General features: G+C 42.4%; 3 protein-coding genes and 2 non-coding genes across 6 annotated transcripts; 1 reads left to right on the top strand and 4 right to left on the bottom strand.

Moving 5' to 3' along the window:
• Positions 1-5557: 5557 nt before the first annotated feature.
• LOC112270345 lies at positions 5558-5677 on the bottom strand. Its single transcript, XR_002962736.1, has one exon. It is a non-coding gene; the product is annotated as a U5 spliceosomal RNA (small nuclear RNA).
• A 643-nt stretch (positions 5678-6320) lies between these two features.
• Positions 6321-6439, bottom strand: LOC112270343. Its single transcript, XR_002962735.1, has one exon. It is a non-coding gene; the product is annotated as a U5 spliceosomal RNA (small nuclear RNA).
• Positions 6440-6927: 488 nt separating this feature from the next.
• LOC100845348 (myb family transcription factor PHL11) lies at positions 6928-9852 on the bottom strand. The gene is made up of 5 exons (XM_003560392.4): positions 9320-9852; positions 8711-8787; positions 8339-8544; positions 8120-8210; positions 6928-7677 (listed from the first exon to the last, which is right to left on the bottom strand). Exons 1-5 carry the CDS (start codon positions 9441-9443, stop codon positions 7444-7446), a joined length of 732 nt encoding a protein of 243 aa, XP_003560440.1. The 5' UTR covers positions 9444-9852; the 3' UTR covers positions 6928-7443.
• A 6465-nt stretch (positions 9853-16317) lies between these two features.
• Positions 16318-19176, top strand: LOC100845039. Of its 2 annotated transcripts, none has more exons than XM_010242298.3 (10): positions 16318-16575; positions 16700-16760; positions 16868-16941; positions 17475-17567; positions 17641-17711; positions 17813-18185; positions 18264-18402; positions 18507-18604; positions 18682-18764; positions 18901-19176. In XM_010242298.3, the coding sequence occupies exons 1-10, from the start codon at positions 16459-16461 to the stop codon at positions 18950-18952; spliced, it is 1161 nt and encodes a 386-aa protein (XP_010240600.1). In that variant the 5' UTR covers positions 16318-16458; the 3' UTR covers positions 18953-19176. The 2 variants fall into 2 exon arrangements, with proteins under 2 accessions (XP_010240600.1, XP_010240601.1); XM_010242299.3 differs by having other exon boundaries at positions 16321-16575; positions 18486-18604.
• A 143-nt stretch (positions 19177-19319) lies between these two features.
• On the bottom strand, positions 19320-26906 carry LOC100833860 (molybdenum cofactor sulfurase). Its single transcript, XM_003563346.4, has 22 exons — positions 26312-26906; positions 25986-26084; positions 25827-25885; positions 25285-25445; positions 24790-24971; positions 23558-23678; positions 23333-23435; positions 23203-23248; positions 22976-23014; positions 22741-22897; positions 22562-22664; positions 22223-22339; positions 22035-22112; positions 21842-21943; positions 21597-21690; positions 21389-21499; positions 21215-21279; positions 20825-20973; positions 20438-20670; positions 20138-20268; positions 19809-19919; positions 19320-19728 (listed from the first exon to the last, which is right to left on the bottom strand). Exons 1-22 carry the CDS (start codon positions 26421-26423, stop codon positions 19612-19614), a joined length of 2490 nt encoding a protein of 829 aa, XP_003563394.1. The 5' UTR covers positions 26424-26906; the 3' UTR covers positions 19320-19611.
• Between the last annotated feature and the right edge of the window lie 138 nt (positions 26907-27044).

Genomic DNA, 27044 nt, shown 5'->3' with positions numbered 1-27044 from the left:
GCCGTTGATCTCCCTTCGGTTTCCCTGGTCTCCACTCATTCTCTTTGCATTAACACATACGAATTAATCCCCACTATTCCACGAACCGGTTCAGGCGCAATAGGTCTCCCGTCGCGGCCGGGGCTCCGGGCATGGCTTCGACATGACGTTGGGGACGGCACGGCCAACGACGACGGTTGTTCGCGAAACCTTGTCAAAAAAGGTGAAGGGGGTCATACGAGTCTCCCGGTGAAAGGAATCGAGGAACAGAGCTTCGGAGCGAGCTCCCCTTCAACAATGGACGCGACGGACGGCGGAGGAAAGCGGTCGTGGCACGAGATGTAGAGAGCTTGAGGGGACAACCTCTCAATAGGATAATGAGAGAGGAAGGGCAGAGGCACACGGTGACGCGCTAGGAATCACCTTTTATAGGCAGAGGAGGGAGATCGGGAGACGGATGCCGACGGGCGGCATTCGGTGCGTGTCAATGGAAGTGGCCATTAAAGAAGGAAAACGGGAGACCTAGCGCCTGAATTGGTTCGTGGAATAGTGGAGATTAATTTTCATGTGTTAATGCGATGAGAATGAGTGGAGACCAGAGGAATTGAAGGGAGATCAACCGGCGAGCAATGGTGTTTTGTTCCTGTACGTACGAGGAAGACGAGCACCCAGTTGGCCTGACCAAAGCTGCATAGGGCCTTCCACAGGGCCGGTCTGGGCGAGGCCGAGTGGGCCTAATCGGCTTGGGCCAGGCCGATTAGCTCCAGTCGGCTCGCCCAAGCCGAGGGTGTATTATTTTAAATTTTTTTCTAAAACTTGTATTATTTTCAATAATTATTAAATAATTCGTATTATTTTAAAAAAATTAGCCTGTAGTCTGTACCATCTACCATGTACTGCAGTCTGCAGCTGCAACTACCGTAAGTACGTCCCATAATACTACACATAATAGCTAGAGTTCGTTAGTTGTGCAATCAAAAATCTAGCTAGGTTACACAAATATGTTCAGTAGAATGTAATTTTTTATTTTTTCTGACGCTGTTTGTCTTTGACCCGTCTATTTTCAGATAATGTGTATAATTCCTGATCCATCTATTCTTGTTGTGTACCTGAAGAAAACAGTGTCACTTGATGTTCACAATTCTTTTACACGCTTAATTAATTATCTACCTGTTCTGCTCAGGCAGTCAAGCCACCTTGCGTCAGAAGCTCTATGCATGTTGGCATGTCCATCTCAAGCAAAGGGATGTATCTTTTCACTGTTCTGCGTAACCTGGAGAACTTGTACTCTTTTTCTTATCTTATTCTTATGGAGTATGAGAATAAAACAAAAGAAAAACTATATATGGTTGCACACATCATGTCATTCTGTAATTCTTTCCAGCCCTGGGAATGAAAAGAGAACAAGGAATTTATGGTATGCACATCCATGTCATCCTCAGGATCTGCAACTGCACATTGAAGGGTTGTTATGGTACAGTACACATCCAGCATCGCTAGCTCCAATCCATTAAGGATCTGAAAAGGATGGATCATATTCGTGTCGTCCACACCTATTCACACTTCACCGTTTGCCCGTTGCCTGCATAGCATATATGTGTGTTGTACCTGTGTCGATGATCTGCTCGCCATTCTGTCAACAGCAGTTGGCTAATGCTTGTACTGTAATGCAGGTTGTACCTACAAGTAGACCGATATCGATCCATATCTGAGTTGATTGTAGAGATTTGATTTTGGCGTAGGTGTGATGATAATAATGGTCAAGCAGTCTGAAGTAGAGATTTTATGCGTGGATTTTCATTGAGAAAAGGACCCGGAACCAAATTACAGGTTCTTTTTCCTGTAGTTACATTTGCATCGCCCCAAAAACATAAAAAGTCTTTTGACAATTGTGGGCTATGCACTCTACCTTGTAATCGTTTGTCTTTTTCGCGTGCCGCTCTGGTGCATATTCAGACTAATGTGTAGGGACCTATTTATAGATTTTACTTCTAGGTGTTCAAGTATTCCAGATGTTTTTCGAAAAACGGGCCGAGACTTCTGAACCAAGTCATCAACCATGATCAAACATTTCAGTTTTGTAAGTCATGTTACATGATCAGATGGATCATGGTATATGTGGGATCAATATAAATCTAATTATCATGTGGGTCAACAGCCTGTAGAGCTGATACTGCAAAACAAACTGAGCTTACACATTCAGCACATAGAATTCAAGTAGAGCGATCAATCTCAGTTAATTTCTCTCGAGTGTTCGAAAACACCTGTTATCGACACCTCGGGATTCAATTCCTCGAGATGAGGTAAAAGACAGTAACTTAAATGAATGTTGAGAGCCAGATAGATTCCAACATGGTCGAGTTGTCGATCTAGAGGGAAGCGAACTCAGCATAGGATGACATCCTCCCGACGACGAACGGTGGGATGCTAGCTAGGTCATGGAACACAATCTAGTCCATGTCCTTTCAAAGATGCCAAAATCAGACGGATGGGCTTAATTGTTGTCTAGTGGTGATATGCCCGGTGTCATTACGGCTCTAAGGCAAGCCCGAAAGCGACGAGCAAACTTACATCCAAGGGTAGTGTGCTTGGCAGTCTTGATCTCCGGCCACGGTGTAAGACATGAGCTGGTTAATTTCAATTCCCTGAACGATGATAAAATAAAAATGTTGATCATCGCCTTTGTGTTTAAATTAATTCACAATAGCTTTGTTGATCTGATCGGTTTTGACTGTTGATGGGGAAACACTGAAAAGGAAATACAAGGTAGTCCAGAGATTTTGGTTTCAACAAAAGCAACAAGCCCCCCTCTCTTTTTTTGTCAGGAAGCAGCAAGCATCTTTAATCTGTTTAAGGTATGTTGACAGTATTACTACCACACCTTTATGGCACATCATGGTTGCCCGCGATATGAAACGATATACTTATTTACCACCAAACATGCATATAATAAAATTTGTCAGGCAGTGGTACACGTGTAATCGTGTATCAGGAATTTGACGCAGAGCTTGATAATGAATTAGGCGCCCGCCTGCATTTAACGTACATGATCCATCCACAACTCGAAGGATAGGACCCGAGGGCGACATGCCATATTTTGAATAGTTACATTGGGCAACATACAAAAAGCCTGAATTTTGATTTTGTTGCAAGCTTTCTAGGAATAGAATTATAGAAAGCACCCTAAAAAGCTTGCGGTGCGGGACTCCGGATATTATGCGGGACTATTTTCGATTTCTGCCTGCACCAGGGCTGGGACTAGGGATCTATGCTTTGTGGCAATCCCCCATTAGGCCAGAGATTGGTAGAGCCATTTGGCTGGGCAATATCCTCATTTATTTCTTTCCCCTCATTTTCATACTACTTGTTTCTTCAAAAAATAAAAGAGCTTTTTTACGGTACCCCGGATTTAATATGGATCATTCGTTTGTCCAAATCTAATGGTCGGTATTATTTGGTACTCCATTGTTAATCACACGGAGTACCGAGTCGAAAACCACCGGAGTACCTCCAGTTGTAGGGTAAAATTGTAATTGCTTGAGGATATTTTTTCGTAATAAACTAGATATTCGTTTGTAATTAAAAAAATATATCTTCCTGCAACCTAAGCCGCCGCCATCTGAAAAAGAAAACGGTGGCCGCCCCGGCGGAGGGGAGAACGCCGCTGTGGCTGCCGGGCGAACGAGGCCGCCCCGTCGGCGGAGCAGAGAAAGCGCCGATTACATAGGCTCCGGTACTTGTAGCAGAACCACGAGACGCCATGGACGAGTATGACATTGGCGACGGTGAGGATGGACACGGCGCTCCGGCAGCCGGCAGTGGCTCCTCTGTCCATGCTGGATCACACGCTGCTTCAGAGCACAGGGTTCCCGAGGAAGCTGTGAGCCTGTGGTCGTACATGTTGGTGGAGAAGAGAGGACAGAGGAGACAAACTGCCGGTGAGCCGATTATTGGACAGGTTGAACAGGCTCCGTTTGAGGTTCTCCAGCTGCACTGAAACGTTGACGGTGAGCTCGTTGTTTCACAAGTCGAGCGAATTCAGCACAAGGAGCTTCCCGAGGCAGCTCCTATGCGGCTCGATTGGAACGGCTGTGCAGGCAGCTGGGATCGCTTTCCATCGCATGGAGAAGAGGAGTACCGGCCGCCGGCCGGCGACGAGGACAATCAATCGAGTTGGTGCTGGGCGCCGGTCGGGGCTGCTGGCCGCTTCTCAAAATTGGGATGGCAGAGGGGAAAACACCAAATTACTCTTCACAAACGAACGGTTAGCTGTGTTTGGTACTTCCAGATGCGTTTTTGGAGAGCCAGGGTACCGTAAAAATGCTCAAATAAAAACATGCCACCTCAGCTTGGTCTTGGACACAGTACAATTCCTGAAAACGTTCATGTAAGCGTCAAGTTACTCTCAAGCAAAAGATTGCATTTATGCAGATAATGTTTCTCATTTCAGTATTTCCTGACCAAGAAAGAGGAGGCTAATTCATCAAAAAATGGACAAAAATTAAGCTGACGAAGCGATCTAGCCACAGATGGTAACACCGGTTGAGTACATGGGAGACCACTAAAGTTCAAGATGACAGCCCGCCGTAAGATTACACAAAGCAGGACATTTAGGGTCCATGATCAGGCGATGGAAACTTGAAGCTCCCATGTACAGTCATATTGGTTGCTATAAAAGAGCGCAAAAACAGACTGGACAGGTGCCTAGTCGAGGTGTCGATCAAGAGGAAGCAAACTGGCCATAGGTCAACATCATCCCAGACAATGAGCGGTAGCCCGGTACGGTGCAAGGCCACATAACACAATCCCATTCATGTGCTTTCAAAGATGCCAAATTCAGACAAATGGCCTTGTTTTCCAGTGCCCAGTGGTGATATCCTTGATGGCATGACGGCTCTAAGAGAGAAGTCCGAAAGCGACGAGCAGATTTACATCCACGGGGGAGTCTGATTTGGCAGCCTTGGCCGCTGGTGTCGGACAAGAGCTGGTTAACTTCCTTAAGGAGATGATGAAATGCAAATCTGATCACCACCCTTGTGGCTGATTTGCAAACAGCTTTGTTGTTCAATTCTTGTGGTTTGACTGCCGATGGGAACACCGAAAGGGAAACACAAGCTAACTGATTAGTCTAGAGTCTAGAGAGATCTTGGTTTCAACAAAGGCGACAAGCTTCTTTTGTTTAAGGAGCATCGATCGAACAAGCTAATGTTTGCACATCATGGCCGCCCAATTATGTGATCCGAAACGATTTTCTTGCCACTTAATTTATTTACCAAACATGGGTAGTATAATAATTTGTCAGCCACGTGCACCAAGGATTTTACACTGAGCTTGATCTGGAACACGACTACCTTGTTCATATATGCTTTCCTTCTCAGAGCATGTCGTCGTCCTTCCAGCAACTTTGGACTAGTCTGACACGCAAAAACTAATTGCATGTTCTTTCTGTTTCCATGGTTTTAGTTGTCATTCTGTTTCCAAATATAATACTTGTCATGATTTTAGTGCAACACACGACAAGTAGGAATACGTAACAAAGATTGCCAGACTTTAAAAAATATGAATTTGATTTGTTTGGGACTTTCTCTAGAGAAAGTACCCCTCAAAAAATTAGAGTATGCTGCTCATTTGTGGCGCGCACACGGTATTCTTTAGTAAAAGGCGAAAGAATAGTTCGCTTTGTGCTCACCACGCAGCTGCTTGGGTTTAAGTGGAGAGGTTACCGGCGTATAAGTAACGGGAAGGCCAGGTCGGCTCGTGTTGAATAAACGGTATGGGACTAATCGGATTTCTGCATCCAACAGAGCAAGAGGAAGCTCGGGGTTTGTAGCAGTCTCGCACATGGGCCTACAGGGGGTGGTAGTCTGTTGGGCCGGGCTTGATATCCTTTTGCAGCCCATGCATCATTGCCAGGCTCTCAGTCCCCCCTTTTTTTTTCTCTCTCTCTCTGATTTCTCACGCCACGGTTCTTTAAAAAAAGGAAGGGAAAAAAAATCTAAGAATCTGATTCTAAAAACAATCACGCTGCGTCGACTTGCACTTGGTATTGAAAAACTTTGAAGTAGGCGGAGACTTCCTCTTGCAGGTAGTATTCATGTCACATTATCATTTTCCGCTGACAAAAAAACTCATTCAGAAAATGGAGAGTAACAAAGTTAACGTTCAAAATTCAAAAACGATAGAAAAGAGCAGAATTGTACGATGCGTATTAGGCCACAGATGGAATACCAGCTGAGTACACGGGAGACAACTAATTAATTTCTTTTTTTAGTAAACGGGTTACTATAACTTTAATGCCAAAAACAGGCAAAGCGAAATTTTTGTTTTGGATTTGTTGGGGGTTTCCTCCAAAGAGAAAACACCCCTTAAAAAATTAGAGTATGCTGCACATTGTGGCGCCCACACGGTATTCTTTAGTAAAAGGCGAAAGAATAGTTCGCTTTGTGGTCACCACGCAGCTGCTTGGAATTAAAGCGAGAGGTTACCGGTGTATAAGTAGCCGCGCGGTGAGGTCGATTCGTCTTGGCCAAGCGATGTGGGACTATTCTGGTTTCTGCAGGGCACGAGGAGTAGGGAGAGGCCGTTTAGCGGCAGTGTCAAGCATGGGCCTCAGGATTGGTAAAGAGCCTGTTGGGCTGGTTCCGAGGATTTTCGGCCCAACATGATGGGCTGGTAATGAGCCTCGTTTTTTTTGTCATTTCTCACACCTAGTCAGATTCACGGCTCGAACGAGTAGAATCTTTTAAAACTCTTATGTAAAAGTGTAGAAGCATTCACGTTTTCATTTTCACTGACTAAAAAGGAGAAATATTCATCCAGAAAACTGGACAAAATATAGAAACGCTAACGTCCAGAGCATCGTATAGTACACACCCAGGCTCATCAACAAAAATATATAAAATCAATAAGTATACAACGAAAAATATAAACTAAGATGAACGAATCGAATAACGCAGACAAAACACATCTTAACCTAACTCGTGTTTTTTCATATAGATACAAATGTCATGATTCGATCAGAAACACAGGACAACCCAGACGATGAAAGGTGAAACATTCTGGAAGAGAGACAATTAACCCACCCGGAGAAAATCAAAGCAGCTAGCCAGAATTTCTCACCTGCCTTCGTCTGAAGTCCGGTCTCTAACCCAACCAGACACATCAGATAATTACAAAAAAGAGCAGAAAACTAAACATATACAACTGCTAAAATGCCTCTAGAAATGTGGTAGAGTACTATGCCAGAACCTACATGTACATACCGTCCGCCGGCCAGCAAGAAGTCTCTCAAAACATGCATACGTATACCATCAATGATCTAGTACGATGCATGGATCGACATGTATATATATATATATATGTACATAAATGCAGATATATACATACATATATATGTACAAATGCATGAGCTAGCTAGCTATAGGTAGCCGGTCATGGTTGGTCGATCATGATCAGGTCAGTAACTCAGGTGAGCCAAGAGGACGAGATGGTGAGGTCGAGGTTCAGGTCAGGCCCCGCCGGACGGCCCCTCGGCGGCACGGCGGCCTCCTCGGTGGTCGTCGTGCTCGATCCGTCGGCGTCGCTGCTGCTCGCTTCTTCCCACCGGCCGATCGACAGCGTCAGGTCGCAGCCCGCCGCCGCCATTATCTGATTCTGACGCTTCTTGCTCTCGGCGTGACGTACTGGCCAGCCCATCGCCTGCAAATTAAGTTACCGCGTAACGTAAATACTAAGTATACAGTCATGTCAAGGAATTAAACTTATTACTATGTGTTTCGCTGCTAATTAATCATGTGGGAGGAATTAATGAACATTGAAGCATGATCTATATATATCATCTGGACAGTCAATATACACGGCAGTGTGTGTAGTACATGTGTGTTAAGTTTGGCAGAATCTGGTGCCTGCTACCGAACGAACTTAAGACGACAAAACCCCAAAATAAGATTGAAAGCTTCTAGATGATAGAGTGTGCATGCATGTATATAACTATGGATGGTAAGAAAGAGAACAAATTTGAAGATATGTATCCATGGATTTCTTCTAGTTGCATGTCGTCTGATCATATATTGATATGATGTATGTTAGCTATATATAAAAGCTTCTGCTCGATCAAGTTAGCAAAGATAACTGTTATTACCTTCTCTGTCGTTGTAATTAGCACGCCGGAGCTACAAGGTACACGACCTCTGCTCTGCTCCCAGTTCCTGAAAACTTCTTCTATCGACGGTCTGCAAGAGTACGTGCACACAATTAGTATGCTTAAATTAACACCCCGAATTGTACAGTATACAATTGTACGAGGAACGCTAATTAACTAAGAACAGAAGTATTAAATCAAACTGAATTTGGTACTCACATTCTGCACGGAGACGAGTGCTGGTGGCCGCGGCGAAGAAAGGTGTACGGAGTAGTACTCCTGTTCTTGTCGTCTGAAGTTGCAGCCGTCTTGTTCCAATCCCGTGAGTACGCATCATCAGCGTGGCGATGATCTTGACGGCGATTCGCAAACGCATTGGCTGGGCTGTTGCTGTTGCTGTTATTGCTCGAGCTTGATCTGTACATCTGATGATATCGTGGAGTAATTTGTAATGAGAAATTAATGAAGGGGGACGGAGGGCCGGTGTCTATACGTCATGGCCGGCTCATATATGCAAACAAGATATGCATGTATGATATATTTATGTGCTTGCGTGGCACAGAATTGTCTAAAATGGATCGATATATGTACCTGGAGATGGCTCTTGATATGAGATATGCTGATTCCCTTGACGCCCATGAGGTGAAGAATTCGCTTGGGTGTTGCTTCTGGTAGACAAAGAGAATACCAATTAAAGATCCCGTACAAATCACAGGCAGTAGGCTATAGATACACAAGTTCCAGAATACATTTTACTTTCGGTCTTTATTCTACATGCACTTTTATGTGTGAATCTACCGTCGTAAGAAATAAAACGAGTTTGTAGATAAAAACAAAGGGAAACGAATTTTGAGTTCGGCATAGGAGATCGAACAAAGGGTGAAAATTGTTCGCTAAACTTGTTGATTGAGTACGTAGCATGCCTAGATTATCCACCGAAATTCGTGGCAGGTGCTACTTAAGCAACAAATATATATATATATTCAGCCATGCAAAGGAGAGAGAAAAAAATTCCCATGATGTATGCATGCATATATACGAGAATCTCTATCACGTGGATTTCCCCCTTTTCATTCCAAGAACTACTGGCTAATGAAAGGGGGCAGAAAAGAGTTCCATGCATCCATTGCAAGTGTAATTAGGCATGCATGCATATATATATGCATCATGAGATATCTCCAAAGACAAGAGAGGACTCACCGTCCTGGCCGCCGAGGCATTCGACGGCCTCGATGAACTGCCGGTGCAGCTCCTCCGTCCACCGCATCCGCGGCTCGTCCGACCGGTTGTACTGCCGGACTCCCCTTCTCTCGAAACCTCTCATATCTCTGGCCCTTCAATTCGATGTGATCCTGATCCCCAAGCTTCTTCTACACACACAACTAGCTAGCTGATTCTACTGCAGAATCAAGCACCTCTCTCTATATGTATGTGAGAAATTAAGAGAGAGAGTTTGGCCAAACAACGACGATGGATGAACACGAAGAACAGCACCCAGTTAGCAGTATTAAAGTACTTGTTTGCTGCTGCCTACCGTGCATAAACTAAACTAAACCGTACTATATATGGCCGATCGATCGAATGTCTGTGGAGAAAGAGCTCCACAGAGAAAGAGAGAGGGGGAGATGGCAGCTGACTTTTCTGACCTAGTCCAGTCAAACATGCATGCTCACTTGCTCTCTCTCACAAAAAGGGCATATAATGTTATATAGCTAGCTCAAGTTCCAGAAAAGGTTGGCGTGTCCCCATGTGTCACGAGACACCCCCAAGAAAAATGAATTCTTTCACACACATAAGCTCAATCATGTATACATGTACAGCACATACACGTATATCACATATGCAAACCGTACCGATCCATGCATCAAGCTCATATCATTAATTGATTTGTCTGGGTCTTCTTCCCATATGAACAGTTCTCCTGTTTGACAAAAAAAATGTTTGTCCATTTCGCATCTGAATTTAAGCTTTGTTCAACGTCGCCGCATTAACTATCCCATCACCGTCGTCTTCGTCGCAAGGTTTGACAAATTACCTATTCAATACAACTAGTGTGTATATGCTTTTTTATGGGAAGTGTGTATATGCTAACTGTACGTACGTGTTGTGTGTGTACGTACACTGCGTAGACTTCTAGCTATTTAATTTAGAGGTGGACATCAAACTGAACCCCAGTGTTTCAAAGTCAATTCAACTACTAGTAGTAAGTATATATATATTTGACATGGAAATAGGAAACGAACGTACGTATTCTAGGCGTCTAGCTATTTAATAAGATTTCCATGTGTATATGTGGCAAATGGATGGAATATTTATTACACTCTTGCATGCATGGATGCCAAAATAAGTAGCTTATGTGGAAGCGTGTGGAAATATACCCCTTTGGAAAATTCGATTACAACAAGTGCAGAGAGAGAAAAGAGAGAGTTCAAGCTGTTGTCCTGAATGACTTGGCAAAATCTCATTGCGTCATTTGAATAGTTACGTTCCAAGGATCAGATCAGATCGGTCGATCGATATATATGCTACAAACTTAATTTTCTCCTCTTTGACACGGGATGGGAATTATTTAATTTATGGATCGGCGAAGAGTTCATGATTAATTTACATATATATGTGGCTGGTATTGGAACCTTGCCGGATAAAACGCCATAGAAGTATCGATCAAGTCAAGGTAGCAGTTTGCCAACACCTATCACCATTAATTAGTACTAGACCTAGCTAGAGACGTCAAGATCGAAGAAAATGAAGCATTCTCTACGTATGGGAATTGAATTGTATGGGGACTTTGGGACCACATTCTCGGAGCAGGAAAAAGGAGAAAAAAGGAGGTTACATACGTCGACATCTCTCCATCCAATAATCCTAACAAAATTAAGATTCTTGGATGCATCCTTAGTTTAGTTCACCTCTTGTGGATAGGGACAAGGGCAAGCCCTTTTGGAAATTCTTTCCCTAGCTAAGATATAGGCGTAGTAGCTAAGGCATCTTTGCTAAATTAATTTAACTAATCAATTAAAACTCCAACAAGTAGAAGCTAGCACTTTCTTTTGCTCCCTCCGTTAAGATGAACTAGTAATGTGTAACAAAATTTATACGGAAGTTTTTGAGAACTCAAATTAACATGCATATATGAAATGAAGTGTACTATGTTTGTAGATTTGGGCCAAAATCAAATTGAACAAACAAAGCGAGGAGATCGATCGTGCAAAAGTTTTATGTTGGTCAGATGAGTCAGTACTGGCCACTACATCACGGTAGATAACCAGACGCATTCCAAAATGCGTCAAACTTGCTTTAAAGTGCGTCAAATTTAATTCATAGCATTTTAAAAGTGTCGAATATACTCGTGTTGGCAAAAGTATATGACGCACTTTATTGTCAAAATATGTGATTGAAGTGCTAAAAGTGCGGTTAAAAACCAAAATTAACTACTCCCTCTGGTCCTAAATAGTTGTCGAAATTGGCAAATTTAAGTCAAAAATTTAGAATCAGAGGGAATACATTTGAACAAAGTGCGGCTAACATAGTGCGGACAAACGTCTATCTAGAGACAGTGGGACTTTGCCCTGTGTGTAAGGAGGGGACTGCAAGGAAGTTCTTTACACATTGTCAAGATCTTCGATATCCCGTTTACACGTTTATCAATATACTACCTATAGTCTATGGGTAATTAATAGTGCAGGACTATTACATTCGAGATGGGAATGGGTTAAGATGCGAACCTTAGCTTGTCGTGACAAGCTCTGCCACTGAATTATTGTTGCTGAAATGGTCGACATGCGTGTACACTTGTCGCCCTGCCAACGACAGTTTGAATTCCATGCACGCGCTATACAGGAGTATGCACATGCATGTACGTACATACATACGCAGGAGATATATCTAGAATAAGAGAAGACAAAAGCTCAACCAGAATAATGTATTTAGCCTTGAAACTGTTCCAAAAGAAGACAAAAAAGCTCAACCACCAGGCATTTAAGCCAATTATTATGCACCATGCAAGGCATACATGTATATATCCTTGGACGATCTACACATGTCCACAAAGTATACTTACTTTATTGCAAATAAATAGTATACATGGCATTTAAATATAAGACATATATGGATATTGTTTTTGACAGAGTCCGAAGGTGTCGTTCTCCTCGCTTTGTTGGTATGTTGACCGTCGATGGAGGCCAGAGGACGGAGTCGAGTGTGCAACAGAGGCCGGAGGAGTCATTCTCTTTCATTATCTAAAAAAGAAATGTTGTTTTCGAGATGTAATTTTGACTATTGTGTTCGATAATAATGACATTTTTTTATTAGAGATGTCAATTTTGATTGTCGCTATTCACATTAATATGCTAGCAAAAAGAATTTTGCAAATAATTTTTTTTACATATCATTATTAGTTAGTCAAAGTAGAGAAGAGTTTGATTCCTAAAGGACAGGTGCTTTTATAATTGGAAACAAAGATGCATCTGATGCTTCTAGTGAACATGCTTGGCGTTCTTAGTTTTACGTTTTCTTTTTTGAAAACACGTATATGTATGGTCTCTTCATCAAGCGATGCACACGTTCATAAACTGCATTAGGGTATCTATTTCTATTCATATGGATCTCCATCATGAGGCTGATTCCATGAGCCAGGCTAATTAACATGTGAAGGACTAGTCTTGCTAGCTTATGAGAATTACCACATGTAATGTGCGTACGTATGTAAGACTAAGTGGACGAGCTAGTGTTATAGTAATTCGAAGATTAAAGTCAATGCGTGGATTACTTAATTTTGATTAGCAAATTGAGTATGGTTTGACGAGATCCTCGTGCCAATCAAAGACCGTGCCGATTTGTAGTTTAAGGACTTGATTATCAGGATCAAGCGTACCTCAGTACGTACTAGAGAATGTATTAGTAGGACTTATCAAGATGATCATCATACTAGCTTATATTAGTGCGCGTACACAAGAGAATGCAAATAGGAATGATCGAGCAATAAAATAAACTTCATCTATATCAAACAGGAGTAAACATTCAGTGGCTAGAATATTGATATCAGGCCCATATGCATGGCGGGATAACAGTAATCTAGACTCTCTGTCAATTATTGATTAACAAGCCTTGATCACATGGCTAATTTCAGCGTGACAGCGGCCGCTCATATATACTTTTCCGGCCGTCACGCCGCCTTTTCGATCGCCAAAGTCTCCAGTTAAACGTGCACCACGATTAATCTCCTTTAAGTAATTCTAGATCGAAGATTGGACATTGGCGATCGACTAGACAACGCAACAATCTACATGTCCTTTTCTTCCTTGTCATTTTCAGTTGATCCCATATGGTGGCTTGTACTTGCATACAAAGCTGAAAACTTAATTACTCAACGCGCATCACTAAAACCTGTTGGAAAATTGTGCGCGAGAAATTAATGCATACTGCGTATTCACTGCACGTATACTATACTCCCTCCGTCCACAAATAAGTGTACATCTAGTTTTGTCCTAAGTCAAAAAAAATTAGGTTTGACCAACTATGTTGAAAATAGTAGCAACACATATGACATCAAATCTGTATATTATAAAAGTACATTTCAAACGGATCTAACAATGTTAATTTGAAGTCATAAATGTTGCTATTTTTTCAATAAAATTGGTCAAATTTTAATGTCTTTGACTTATGACAAACCCAAAAATACATTTATTTATAGACGAAGGGAGTATATGCTAGGATAGCCACAGGTGGTCGATCCATGGACCATCCCGAGATTTTGCCTGCAGTCCATATATCCTCATACCTTGATTCAATCCCAAAATAGAAAGAATGCGACCCCCACTCAAGCAGCCCAATTGTCCCATGCTAAGATTGTTATCTCCTAGGCATCCCCAGACAAATCCCTATCCTCGACCCCCATATTGGCTTATTCGTCTCCTTATATGATTCGTATGATTGTTGATCTTGATTGCACCCTTCCTGACTCGGTTACTCAAATGCATATGTTTTCATTGTTCCCAATTCCTGAACCCTATCGAGCCAAGAGCTCATTAATTGGCACGATCACGCAAGTGGCTGAGCTCGTTTTGCGGCAAGCGAAAGTCGCACCAGCAAAAGTATAGTATTGATACTCCCTCCGACCAAATTAATTGCCGCAGCTTTGTTTAAATACACATGTATATAGACAAATTTCAGTGTGTCGGTATATAAGTATCTACATAAAGACGTTGCGACAAGTAATTTAGCTGCGACAAGCCAACAAGTAATTTGGACCGAAGAAAGTACTATCTTGCGTCGTCGGTTGGACCACCCTGCCTCTCACGACTAGATCACTTATATTCGATCAGCCTGAACTTGTACTTGGAATGAAGCTAGTTTGCTCGTGCACGTAACTTATTAAATTTGATATGCCTGAACTTTCTGATTAGGTGCACGTACGTACGTCCACACGTGCGTGGATGTTATGTGTTGGATGTAAATTCCTCATCTTACACCTACTCGTGACTTTGCACGTACATATATATTCTGCCGAATCGAATGGAGAAAAGGGATGCCCTAACTTCGAAAAGGCACTCCAGAACGCAGAGATGGCCGAGGTCGTGGTGCCCCGGCGCCCGGCGGCATCGCATGGCTCCAAAACTCCAACCAAAAGCTCTTCTACGGCCCCGCAAATATGACACTTAAAACATTCGTTCGGTTGACTTTAATTTTCCGTCGCGTGTCACACGTGCGTGCCTGTAAAGTTAAAGAAAAAAAATACAGCATCACATGTCCGATCGTTCACGCAAGTTCTGTTCAGCACCGGGGATGCTAGTTCTCAACCTTTTACCTGCGAAAACAGATGGAATTCAGAAAACAAAGTTTAGCTGCGACTGTTCACGTACGGCAATTACCTTTTTTTTCAGCGGCATGTTGCGACAGCTAAGCTACTTCGTACTCCCTTTCATAATTTTTTGTCTTAAATTTGTCCAAATATGAATGTATCTATTCCTAAAAAATGTCTAGGTACATGTATTATTCGTTAAGAATTATGACCGGAGAGAGTAGTTAATTGGCACTCTATTGGTTACCTGATGACGTGAAGGAGCAGCAACAAACACGACGCCTCCATCCATCCAAGGCTAATTAAGCTCTCTCCGGGCAGGAGCTAACTAATTTTCAGACCTGTGCTAGACGTTGAAGCCTAACACGCGTCTGAACATTTGATCGAGGAACGGGTAAAGTCAACCAGACGTACACCCAAAGTTACTGTACGGGAAGTCTTTTCTTTTCTCAACCATGCATTAATTGATGAGCATACATACACGCATCTCGACGTAAAAAAATATGTCAAACTTGTCAAGCATTTCCGTCGGCCGGGTCCACGGCACGGATTAACGGAAGGTGAACGGAATGTGAAAGGAACACCGGCTCAGTAGAAAATGCTTTGCTGCTACAACTAGCTACAATTTGGTCCTGGAATTCAATTCTTCTCCGGTTAGGAAAGTTCGCTCCAGGAAACTAATTAACCGGGCGCCGTCCGTCTCTTATATACGTGTGGACAGCGTGGGCTGTCAAGGTTGCTTTCGATGCGGCAGGATTCTCTCTGGTTCCCTTGATGGAGAAGGCATGTACGTACCACAGAATTGTTGAATACAGTTTTTTTTCCCCGAACCGAGAGTCTCTTTGCTGCGCAACAGGTGTGAAGGAAGGAAATCCTTTTTGATTAGTACTTGTGGAGCAACTTGACGCGGAACTGTAGCTACTTTTAATGGAATCCTCGATCGCGGGTGGCCGTACATCGCCGTCTTGCGAGCTGCAATGTCAAAGAGACGGTGCCTAAGCTTAGCTTAGCTTGGCACTAGTAGTATGGATTTTGTCGCCGGGGTTGAACTAAATCCTCGCGGGCGAGTAGTCGGTCCCGGGGAAAATTTTATTCCTCGCGGCTACAGTTCTCTTTTCTTGTTTTTTTAGTCTGGATCGTTTCTCTCACAGTCGGCGATAGCGACCGTGTTCGAGACAGAAGCTGTTACAGCATTTTCGGCCCACGAAATCGGAACTGGCCCATTAACAAAACTGGGCTGAAATAGAAACCAGGCTCATCTGAAAATGAAGGACCAGGCCGGAACGCCTCAATCCGGCCCATTGCTAATTCCCCTAAGACCAGCCCGAAACGCCGAAACTCGGCCCATCGATTAATTCCCCCCTGTCGCGGTCTCTCTCTCTCGCCTACGGCTTCTTCCTCTTCTCTCCCCCCTTCCATTTCAAACGGCTCCTCGTCGCCAGTCGCCCTGTCTTCCCCCTCTTCGCTCCGGATCCAGCACCGCCCTCGAACCCAAGCGCGAAACCGGGAGGCGGAGCCGGAGGGGGCGGTACCACGTACGATGTGCCGGTGCGCGGCGGCGATCGCGAGGGCGGTCCTGGCCTTCTTCGACGCCGTCCTCGTCGACTGCTTCCTCTCCTGGTTCCGCTACGGCCGCCCCGTCTCCGAGGGCCACCGGGTGAGTAACCCCTAGCTAGCTGCAGCTATCGCTCCAGCCTCCTTTGACTACAGCCCTCGCGTTGGACTGGTCCGTTCGGGCTTCGGATCGATATAGACGGTGATGATTGTGTTCGTGTGTATAGGATCTGCTCGTGCCCAAGGATCGGCTCGGGGAGGCGCTGTCGGCGTCGGATGAGGAGAAAGGTAGCCAGTTCTGTTCCCTTCCGCGTACTGTCAGTCCTGGATGTTAATTTCGATCGGATTTGCGTTTTGGAGACATCGTTTGGTTAACCTGGTGTCCCTGGTTTTAGGTTATGGAGAGGGTACTTCGTCGCATGAGCATTCGGCAGATGTGGGTGACATTGATAAGGAGCTTAGGCTAGAGGTATGCGAACAAGAGCATGGCTTGTTAAATGATAACTCGTTCCTCTGTGTGTCACGCAAGTGGCGAAATTGTTGTGTGATTATTGTGACTGTCACGTCCTAGTTCCAGGTTGATCTCTTGATTGTATATGTGTTTACCTTTTAGCTTTTCCAACAACTAATACACTGTACTGATTGGGCTTGCAATGCGCATTATGTATATATGTGGTCATGTGGATAGTTTACAAGGAGAGATTTAAGTTTGCACATGGCTACACTGACTGCTGTGTAATCATTTCCATGGAAATTGCTCTCGAAAGTGTTTGCAGTCAAATGAGTGCTCCGAATTATTAGTTGCTGGTTGACTATAATTATATGTTATGAAGAGAGTAGGATGATTCTGTAATTTCTTGGAGTGGGTGTGGTATATGGTTAATCATTAATTTGATATGTTCTGGTAAGACCTGTCCTGTAAAAGTAATTATCTTGTGAAAATGTATAAGGCGTTTATCCTATTTTCGTTTGAATGTTCATGTGTCTCTTAAATCTACCCAGGCAAATTATCTCAGGTTATGTGGAACAATATCTCAAACCCCTGCTGAACTTCGGAATGTGTCATATGAAATCTCTTTGGAAAATTCTAATGAGGTGGGGAAATACATCTATGAAATCATTTTTGTTATTAGTTTCATTCTCTGATGCCTTCTTTTCGGACATGCAGTGTGATGACATATCCATCAACGAACTTGCAATGGGAGGAACATTAGTATCTGATCCTAATTCATGTGAAAGGTAATTACTGCCCTGATTTTCACAAGTGTCTGGAAGTAGTTTAACATTATCATGACGAGATGTTCATAAGTATCTGCACTGATAGCTGTGTCACCTTTCAGCTTCATAAGGACTCAACCTAATAATGAAGTTCCACAAGTTGATTCAATCCCTCAATCAGTTCTCCAAGAGAAGTCCCCCTTTTGGAGCATCAAGAACAGGTTTTCTGATTGCACCGATTCACCAATCCCAACCCCTTTGGTGCTAAGAGACGACATGCAGACCCCTGGTACAATTTATACTTCACATACAGGGTCTTCTGCGTCTAGAAAGCGTCTGCGCACCCGCAAGCAATTTGTCTATCCTGTCCTGAGACCCATTGAGAACAAACTTCAGCAGATGGAACTGACAGAAGATGCTTCACCAGTGCTACCCTCCAATACTCCTAAAAGGATAAATTTGGGAGCAGATTATATCAAGAGTTCAGTTGATAAGGTGGGTTTGTCTAAATCTCTACCGTTCTGTTTTCCCAATGATAATGCTTCATCTCAAGAAAAAGAAACACTCCCTCAGGAAGAGTCGAAGTGTCGAATCAGCAGTCCGAATCTACTGGATGGTGGAGCTCTATCAAAATCTAATTCAGATGAAAGCGATGCTGCATTGAGTCTATGTCACTGGCTAAAACCTTCATCCTCAGACATTGAGAATCAAGGTGATGTCAGTTCATCCGCTTCCGATCAATTGCACAGTGAGAATACACACTTCTTTTTGACCGAACGAATGCACTTTTCACAGAGAGTCCTGTATTTAGGGCAGCTTCTGGAATGAATGGGGATGTCGAAAATCCTACACCCAGGTTACCCAAAGCATGGGATGGCAATGGTATTCCAAACACAATCTCCAAGTACAAGGAGGTATACATCGATTATCTAATGCTTTCCTTAACTTGAGGTTATACAAGCTAACTATTCTATGATATAACTGTTGCTAGGATCAAAAGGTCAGCTGGCACGCCACACCATTTGAGGAAAGGTTGATGAAGGTTTTATCTGATGATAAGCCCAACCCTCCAAGGTTGGTTCCTTTTATATATGCATGAACCAGAATCTGGCCTTTGTGCAGCTCTTTTGTCATGCATGAAGCTACTTACTACTGTACTACTCATTATACACTTCACTGGTCTGACGATAATATCAATCCTCTAATGCAGAAAACTTACCAGAGGAAACTTGTTCCATGTAGAGGAAATGTCAGAACGCTGAATATCAATGCCAGAGTTCCCAATCCAAAATGTGGATAAACCAGACTTGAACTTTCGAAGCTACGCAAAGTTGATCTGGATAGCAAACTCCATGGTGCTATGTCATATACAAACGGTAGAGACAACATCTGCTACCCTTCTATGAATACCGCTGATACAGGCTTAAAATGTACTGTTCATACTGCATAACATTGTTCAAGCTTGTGAGCTCACATTCACACCAAAGCGTTTCAGTGTCTTTTTCTCTTGCTCTAATAGTTACTGCTCAATTCAGTTATGATTATCATGCATTCATAAATCATCATGACGCTTGGTTTTTTCACATTCAGTTGTGTACCAAATGTCGATAGAAGTTAGAAACAGCAGTGTGAGGAACTCTTATTAACATCTCAAGTTCTGAACCATCTCTGGCTATATTTTCCATTTCCTTGAGTTTATTTTTACGTGCTGTAAAACAGCCCTAGGTTTTAAAGAATATTACATAGAGCATTTAAAAACAATGTACACACATCGTGCATGTAAAAGTTTCTCCAGCTGATGTATTGGAAATCTTCTGGGTGCCCACATGTTACGGTATGTAGCTATGTAACAACTCAACAGTTGCCAAAATGGCAAGCATATTTCTGATGTAGCTCCCGGCCCGAATATATGTACAGAGAATCACCATGTGGAAGAGTGCACTTCTTGCCCTACTTGGAGCCATCTCTCCGCGACAGTCTCTTCTTCTCCATCCAAGCCATCTTCATAGTTAAACAACACACCAAACATAATCTTGCCCTGGTCACATAAAAAAAACTGTTACACTACATAGCAGGAAGCGCAAACTACCGGCTGACTTCGACGTGCATGCAATTCACCTTTTCTCGTCTGTATGAGGCTAAAGTTGCCAATGGTTCCTTCGACTTGATCACCTGCCCTGAGCTTTGATGTAGGTTGATCATCTGGCAACGGTTACATCCTCCCATGGACTGCACAAGAACCATCCGGCAGTCGAGATAAGTAATTCAGCAAAAAATAGTGAATGGACCAAATATGACTGAACAGCTAGTATAAGGATTTTGTGAAGAAAGGAGCTTAGACAAGTATTACTAATTTGTCAACTCTGAAGTCATGTGAAGGAAGTTCAATTATGTGCACAAACAGAGTCCCTTTTGTCAAGGGATTTGAGAGGAAAAGGACACTTAACAGTAAAACAGGCCTCCCCAATGCAAAGCTCTTTCCAGTTGTCCTCGTCGTATGGCATTGACCCAGAGATAACAATGTTGGGACGAAATCTCATTGCATCAACAAGCATCTGTTGCTTGCCATTTCCATTACCTGGAAAATGTTTAGATCAGGTTGTCCAGAAATATGCAAACTCAACTATACAATATGTGCTATGCCAAGCAGTCAATGCTGCCAGAGCTATCTTGATCATTTGAATAAATAATTAGGTTTCTTTGGTCATTTTGCAGCAAGTAGGGAAGTGGCAAAGAAAATTGCATACTTGAACTGAGCCGACTGTTGAGATCAGAGACACTCTGTTCAGATATTAGTAGCAGTTGTCCTTCATTGACAAAACTAAGTTTGCTTCGAGTGTCCCTGCATAGACGACCGTTCTTGCCAGCAAATGTGCAGGAACGCTTCTTGGAGTTTGAACATCTCACAAATGTACAGTGACGTCCAATAGCTTCGCTGAACCATGTGTTTACCTTGTCATCATAACTTTCTACCTCGTACCTGAACCAAATTGTCAGGATTAGTGATTGTTCTACATCTGAAGCTACCTGTAAAACTTGTAGAATATAACCAAATAAAAAACGTAACGAAGTGGATCAAATAACTGCAAAAACTGGTATGGTTGTAGAACAGCTGGACGTGTCTGTGACCACACCTTTGGCCATATACATCTACTTCTGCGGTTAGATGAGTCAAATTCTCTAGAAGAGAAATTTGCAATTTATCCTTGCGTTTGGGTGACTCTACGAAGAGCTTCCCAAGCTCCAGGTTGATCAACGTACGGATAGAGCCCAACTCTGGTACCTAACAATATAAAACCCAACTAAGACAGATAATTTTGAGAAAAATATCAAACGGTTGTACAGTTCTACATGAGTTTGGTTAAGCAATAAGAAATAATTTCGTGTTGCCCTGTTCATGTCCACACCATATGTAACTATGGTTCAAGATATCTTTTTGACACCTGAAGTAAACTAAGTTTTCTTCAAGTGTCGAAATGCACAAAGTAGTGGGTAGTCACAAAGAACATGAATAATTCAGTTACCCTTTTTTGTGTCAAAATTTCACCACCTGATCCTTGGAGAAGCCATTCTCTGTCATACTTTAAACCTAAGTAAAAAGGCCGCATACTTTATAGAATGTCTGTATATGATCACCAAAATTGCTGTATCCAAAGCTGCAGTTAGAAGAATAAACTTGCTACAGGATGTACACATACCACCAGTGGTCAGCGGCCAACTCTGCACACTAAATCCTTGGCAAGATTTCACAGGGTAAATAATTATGGACTTTAAGCGAACATCTGGAACAACTTGTTGACTCCGGTTGTCTGCGATTAAATTTTATATGAACTACATCGGCACACTGGTAAAAGCATGCTAGCAGATAAACAATGTGCTACTAGTTTCATATCATAAAGCAATTACCTACTAAGTTAAGCATGTTCATATTCAACGTGTACCCATTGTTGGAGGCTATTGGTTTGGACAGAAAAGAAGATTCCAGGAACTTCAGAAATTCCTAGAAAAGAAAAGGAAGTTATGAGATCATTGATAACTGCTCAGAGAGGACTATGTAACTGGTCTGTTTGAAAGAACTATATGTTCAATGCCCAAAATAAACAAAACAGAAATTTTGATAAATGCCACTGTAAACTTAATGAAAATCATACCTCTGCATCTTGGTAAGTGGAAATATACCCAAATGATATCCTGACAGCACCAGTTGGTTTTCCTTTTATTACATCATTATCATCCCAACAAACATGCCCAGCCTGGCAAGTAGGCACGCATTTATGTCATTTAGATTTGAACCATTATCTTATGCTTACTGTTGTGTTAACCAGATAAGTCTATATGGTTTACCTCAAAATTAGAAACTAGATCGGAGTGTGATAAGCCAAGATACTTAGCACACGCGCCAGGATTGCAGAAGCAGCCCGTCTGCAGAACAGTATAGGGAAAATCACTGAAGGAACCAACATGGATAAAAGGTCACCACAGAAGGATGATATATTAGACCACCTAAAATGAAGGGCTGGTTATACACTTACACGCAGATGAATTCCTGATAAGGAAGCGAGCTTCTCCACCTCCCGGTATCCAAACCAGGTGCCATCTTCTCTTTTCAAATTGAATGTGATCGTAGGGCTCATCTTCAGATCTGCCACCTACAATATATGTCACAGGGTTTAAAAAACATGTCAAGAGGAAAAAGATAAATCAACAGAGACATTTCAGGCAAGATGTTCAAAACATCGCTAACATACTTCTCAGAAAACCCATGTCTAGCCCTTATATTGATGATGCTCATTCTTTACCAATGGAGAAACAGGAACAGTAATAAAAGTTCTTAAAATAAGACAGTAAAATAAATAACTTGTTTCTGAGACCTTAGAAGCTTGCTGTCCATAGATTATGCAAACATTTTTCTTATTGTTGTGCTTCATTTCCAGCATTTTCTTTCTCACATAAGTGGCTAGAGATGCAGTGTGCCTACAAGAGAACAATGGAGTGTTTACATAGAACATCCGAGACGAAATATTAAACCCAAACTATCTTTAATATATACCGTGCAATAGCAGAGGTAGTAAGCATGTCAATTATCTTAAACCCATGTCGGAGAGAAGCTATGCTCAAGAATGAGATTGTTCCATCCTCAAGAACTTGCTCAATGTTCTTTCTTTGTTTAGCAAAGTCGATGTCAGCAATTGAAGCAGCTACTGTTCCTAAAATGTTATATCGATTACGAAATTAAATTAGTACAAGACATAAGACAAAAGGGGCATCAAAACTAAGTAGGGCACCTCCACTGAAGTATGTCTTGTTCAGCAAGCTAGCAGCCTCTGTCAGAAAGGGAAAATATAAAAAAATGTCATAAAATTGTCACTGCTTGGATGAGGATGGCAAGTAACTACGTAAAGATTGCTGTATAGGTATAATGAATTTTATGCTATTTATTTTAGCTCATAGCATGAGAAAATACAACATATCTATCGCATCAAAGTTAAAGCCATAAGTTCTTCTTGCGTACCATTTTTTACAATTAGAGCACCAAGACCAGTTGGATAGCCAAATATCTGCGATACAAAAAGATTTCAATTGGCAACATCTCTAGGACCATGCTTTTCTTTTTAAGCCAACAATAGGTGCATATAGATTACCTTGTAGAACGAACAGACAACAAAATCAGCAGGATACACACCTAAATTTGGTGGTTCAGTTGCACATCCTTTCGCAGCATCTATCAGAACCATCCATTGACCCCTGCATTTCATACACTTATATGTACAGCAAAGAGACAGAAGTTGCACAAAAAGAGGGTGATGGCTCTTCTAGAAAAAATCACTATTGTCCAAAGCATGGCTGTTATGTTTCAAGCATCTTACTGCTGTGATGAAGGGAGCTCCACAATCTTTCCTTCCTTGATGAGCTTGACCAAGTTAAGGTTGAATTTCTGTCCTGAGAAATTGCACTCGGAAGGGAACGCAAATAGATTCCAATTGTTGCCTACATCACAGGGAGAAAACTAATAATGAAAGTATGAAATGATAACCATACCAGCATTGCTGTTCAGTTAATGCGATTATAAGTTCAAATTCCCAGTCACTTTCGCTATGTTGTGATTCATTCATAGCATTTTTTTTTGTATTCTGTGTAATCATTTACCAACAAGAGAAATATGCAATCACACATTCGAGCTATTTTATGTACATTGCATGGTACAATGATACCACAACCTAGTCCATCCATTGCAAGAGGAAAGGAGCCCATGCATTCCAAGATTTAAATTTGATCGACAATTAGACTAACAAAATGTGAGTTATGTGACAAAAATATATCACTGGATCTGTATTAATGAGCATTTTCCAATGATCTGATTTCCAATGACCCACATTTTGTTCGCCTAATTATTGGTCAAACTTAAATCTTGGGATGCGTGGGCGCTTTACATTTTGCAATGGAGGTAGTACCCCATAATGCCAATTAAACAAATGAACAAGTTTGTTAGCAGATGTACCCAGAAATGCTGACAAATATGCTGCACCTAGCTTTGTGCAGGTGTTACAATTCTCTCAGGAAAAAAAAATCAAATATAAAGAAGATATAACAAGTCGATCAAATGCCACACTCCGATACAACCCTACATAAAATTGTATCTTGTACAATGATTGATGCCATGTTGATATTGCCAGATATTATATGTACTAGCAAAAGAACCCGTGCGATGCTACGGAACAACGGAAAGTGTATCAAGCAGGAGCCGGTGGAGGCGAAGTCTGGACATTGATTTTTCGATTAGATTGATTTCCATACTGAGATTGATACCGAGATTTTTTGTTTGGGTTCGGATTGATTTCCATACTGAGATGGATACGAAGAATTTTGGATTTCATGCTAAGGAGATTGATTTATTTTAGGACTGTTTGTATTATGTTGTGACAAATTTGGACCGTACGATAACTTTCGGTAAATCTACACCGTAGAATTTCTGCTACTGAAATCGTGAATAAGGCGGGAGGGAAAGAAAATAAAGATATTATATGTATTGTAGGTATTTATAATATCTTGTTCCTAACAAATATGTCATCACGACCCCAAAAAAACATACAAACCTTACCTGAAATGGCTGAAAGACTTCCGTTCTGACAACTGTGTGAAAGCACATTGTCACCTCTTCTTTGGTTTGAGTGTCTCGAGATCTTAAACATACTTGGACTAGGACTTCCATGGTTATTTTCAAGATCACCATCCTCTTCAACATCAACCGCCAATACAGTAGCTCCTTTCCTCAAAGCATATCTATAAACATTTAAGGACACACAAATTCTACAAGATACCTCTGGCGGTGTGCATTTTTCAACTTTAGGCATAAAATGCGAACAAAAAAACATTTCCTCAAATTCCAATTCGAAAAAACTATTGAGCACACTGATGGAAAGAATTAAAAAGGACAGCACTCCTGTTGTTGTGAATCTGATGACACAAAAATATCAGTCTATGTGCATAGACCAGCTATATCCTATTGCACTATTGCAGCTTGTACTTGCATAGAGATATACGCTTTAACTAGACAGACAAAAAAAAACTGATGCTGAGCATTTTGGCAGGATACTCTCTTATCCCAAGTACACTATTATGATTTTCCATTGTGTACATGTAACAGCTTTCTCTACTCCATGGAAAACATTCACCAACAAGTTTCAGAGCCGCTGTTGCCCCAGAGGTGAATATGCATTTGTAGTCTCTAGGAGATGCATTGAAGTATTTTAGGACCTGTGAAGATGAAGTTTCCATCATAACCAAGAAAAGAGCTGATTGCAAGTTTAGTCGAGTGCATACGATAGAGCAAGATATTGGAGAATTGCAGTATCTTTAAACTTTCAGGCACAATGACAACTTTATCAGTACACCTCTCCAGCTTTAGATACATGTAGTTTGAGCATTCCTTAGGGCATGAGTCGGGATAGATATGAAAGTAACAACATTTAAGCCGGAATGGAAAATGGACACGGAACATCCAGAAGTATCCAGCATTGGCCTTCTTTACACAGAAACTGGGGCTACGCTCTTTGGTCTTGGAAATGTTTAGTCACTAATTTCGTAAATAGGGACTAACGAGATAAAACTCAGAAATCTGAAGAGAAAATGCAATACCTGATGGCGCGCAGCAGTAACGAGGTCGGTTGCGGCCATGCTCGAATCACTTTGGCTATCTAACAAACATGTTAAAGACCACATCCTCAAGAATTTGCAGCACACAAAAATATATAAAACAAGGTCTGCCATCTTGTTAACAACACAAGCTAAAGATACGAGGATTGCCATAGACATTGGAAGTAAGGTCCTTGACGACATTCGCCATCTGGGCCTCCGAATACAGCGTCGCGCCGGCATGGTCCAGGTACACCGTTCCTGCTCCCAAAAACCAATTAAAACACAATCAAGAGCTACTATAAACTTCCTCCACATATACCAGCACATTGCTTGAGATCATCAGGGTGGAAAAAAAGAGAGCAGGTTGCTTGAAAGGTTTAATTGCCATATTGGGATCACTATCAGCTCAAGAATCGTCTTTCCTACAGGGGACACTAAAAGACTATCCAGTTGTTTCTCCTGAAACTCCCCCAATGGGCTAGCACCTTCGAGCCGCTTGAAATCTGCCGCCCGCATCTCGTCGACGCCCCTGGGCGCGGCCGGGTAGCCGTAGTCGGCGCCGAACTGCTCCAGGAATTCCTCCTTGCTCCGATCCATATCTCTCTATTTCCACTCAGTCGGGTGGAATCCTCTCAGCTCAAATCGCAGCCGGGATAAGACAAGGCCGATCGGATTAGCTCGAGCGGAACCGAGGGGATCCTCCAAGAATTAACTGTCGCTGGGACGGATTAGGTGGTGAGTGGAGCTGGTAGAGCGGTGGCGGGCACTGAACCGGACTCCCCTGATTCGCGGGGGATCTCCGGTTTGATTAGATTATTCTACCCTATCCTCGTGCTGGGACTGGGAAGAAGATGCGGAGTGGAGCAAGGGAAGTCAGACGGCGATGGCCTCGACGACGAGGAGGGATTATATGGTTGGCGTGTGGTGCCGACGGCGAGCGGACGTAATGGCTCACGCACGAACTGCTGCTTCCCGCGGTCAATGGAGGAGACACGGAGCTTCGGCAGACGCATCAATGGCGTCACATTTTCTTTCCTTCTATTATTTGCGTATTTGTTTTGAGGAGGAGAGGACGATAACGTCACAGCTCAGAGCTCAGAAGCCTTTTTCATTTTCTAAAGAAAAGAACTCGGAAGGCTGACTACACCATGTGGTAGGCGTCTAGGCCCAGCCCACATGGATACCTTTTATCTAGGCCCAGCCACATGGATAAATCGT

This window comes from Brachypodium distachyon, chromosome 1 (assembly GCF_000005505.3).
Source record: "Brachypodium distachyon strain Bd21 chromosome 1, Brachypodium_distachyon_v3.0, whole genome shotgun sequence".
Lineage (NCBI taxonomy): Eukaryota > Viridiplantae > Streptophyta > Magnoliopsida > Poales > Poaceae > Brachypodium > Brachypodium distachyon.
Note: the sequence above shows the minus strand (reverse complement) of the source record. Positions and strands in the feature narration are given on the sequence as shown.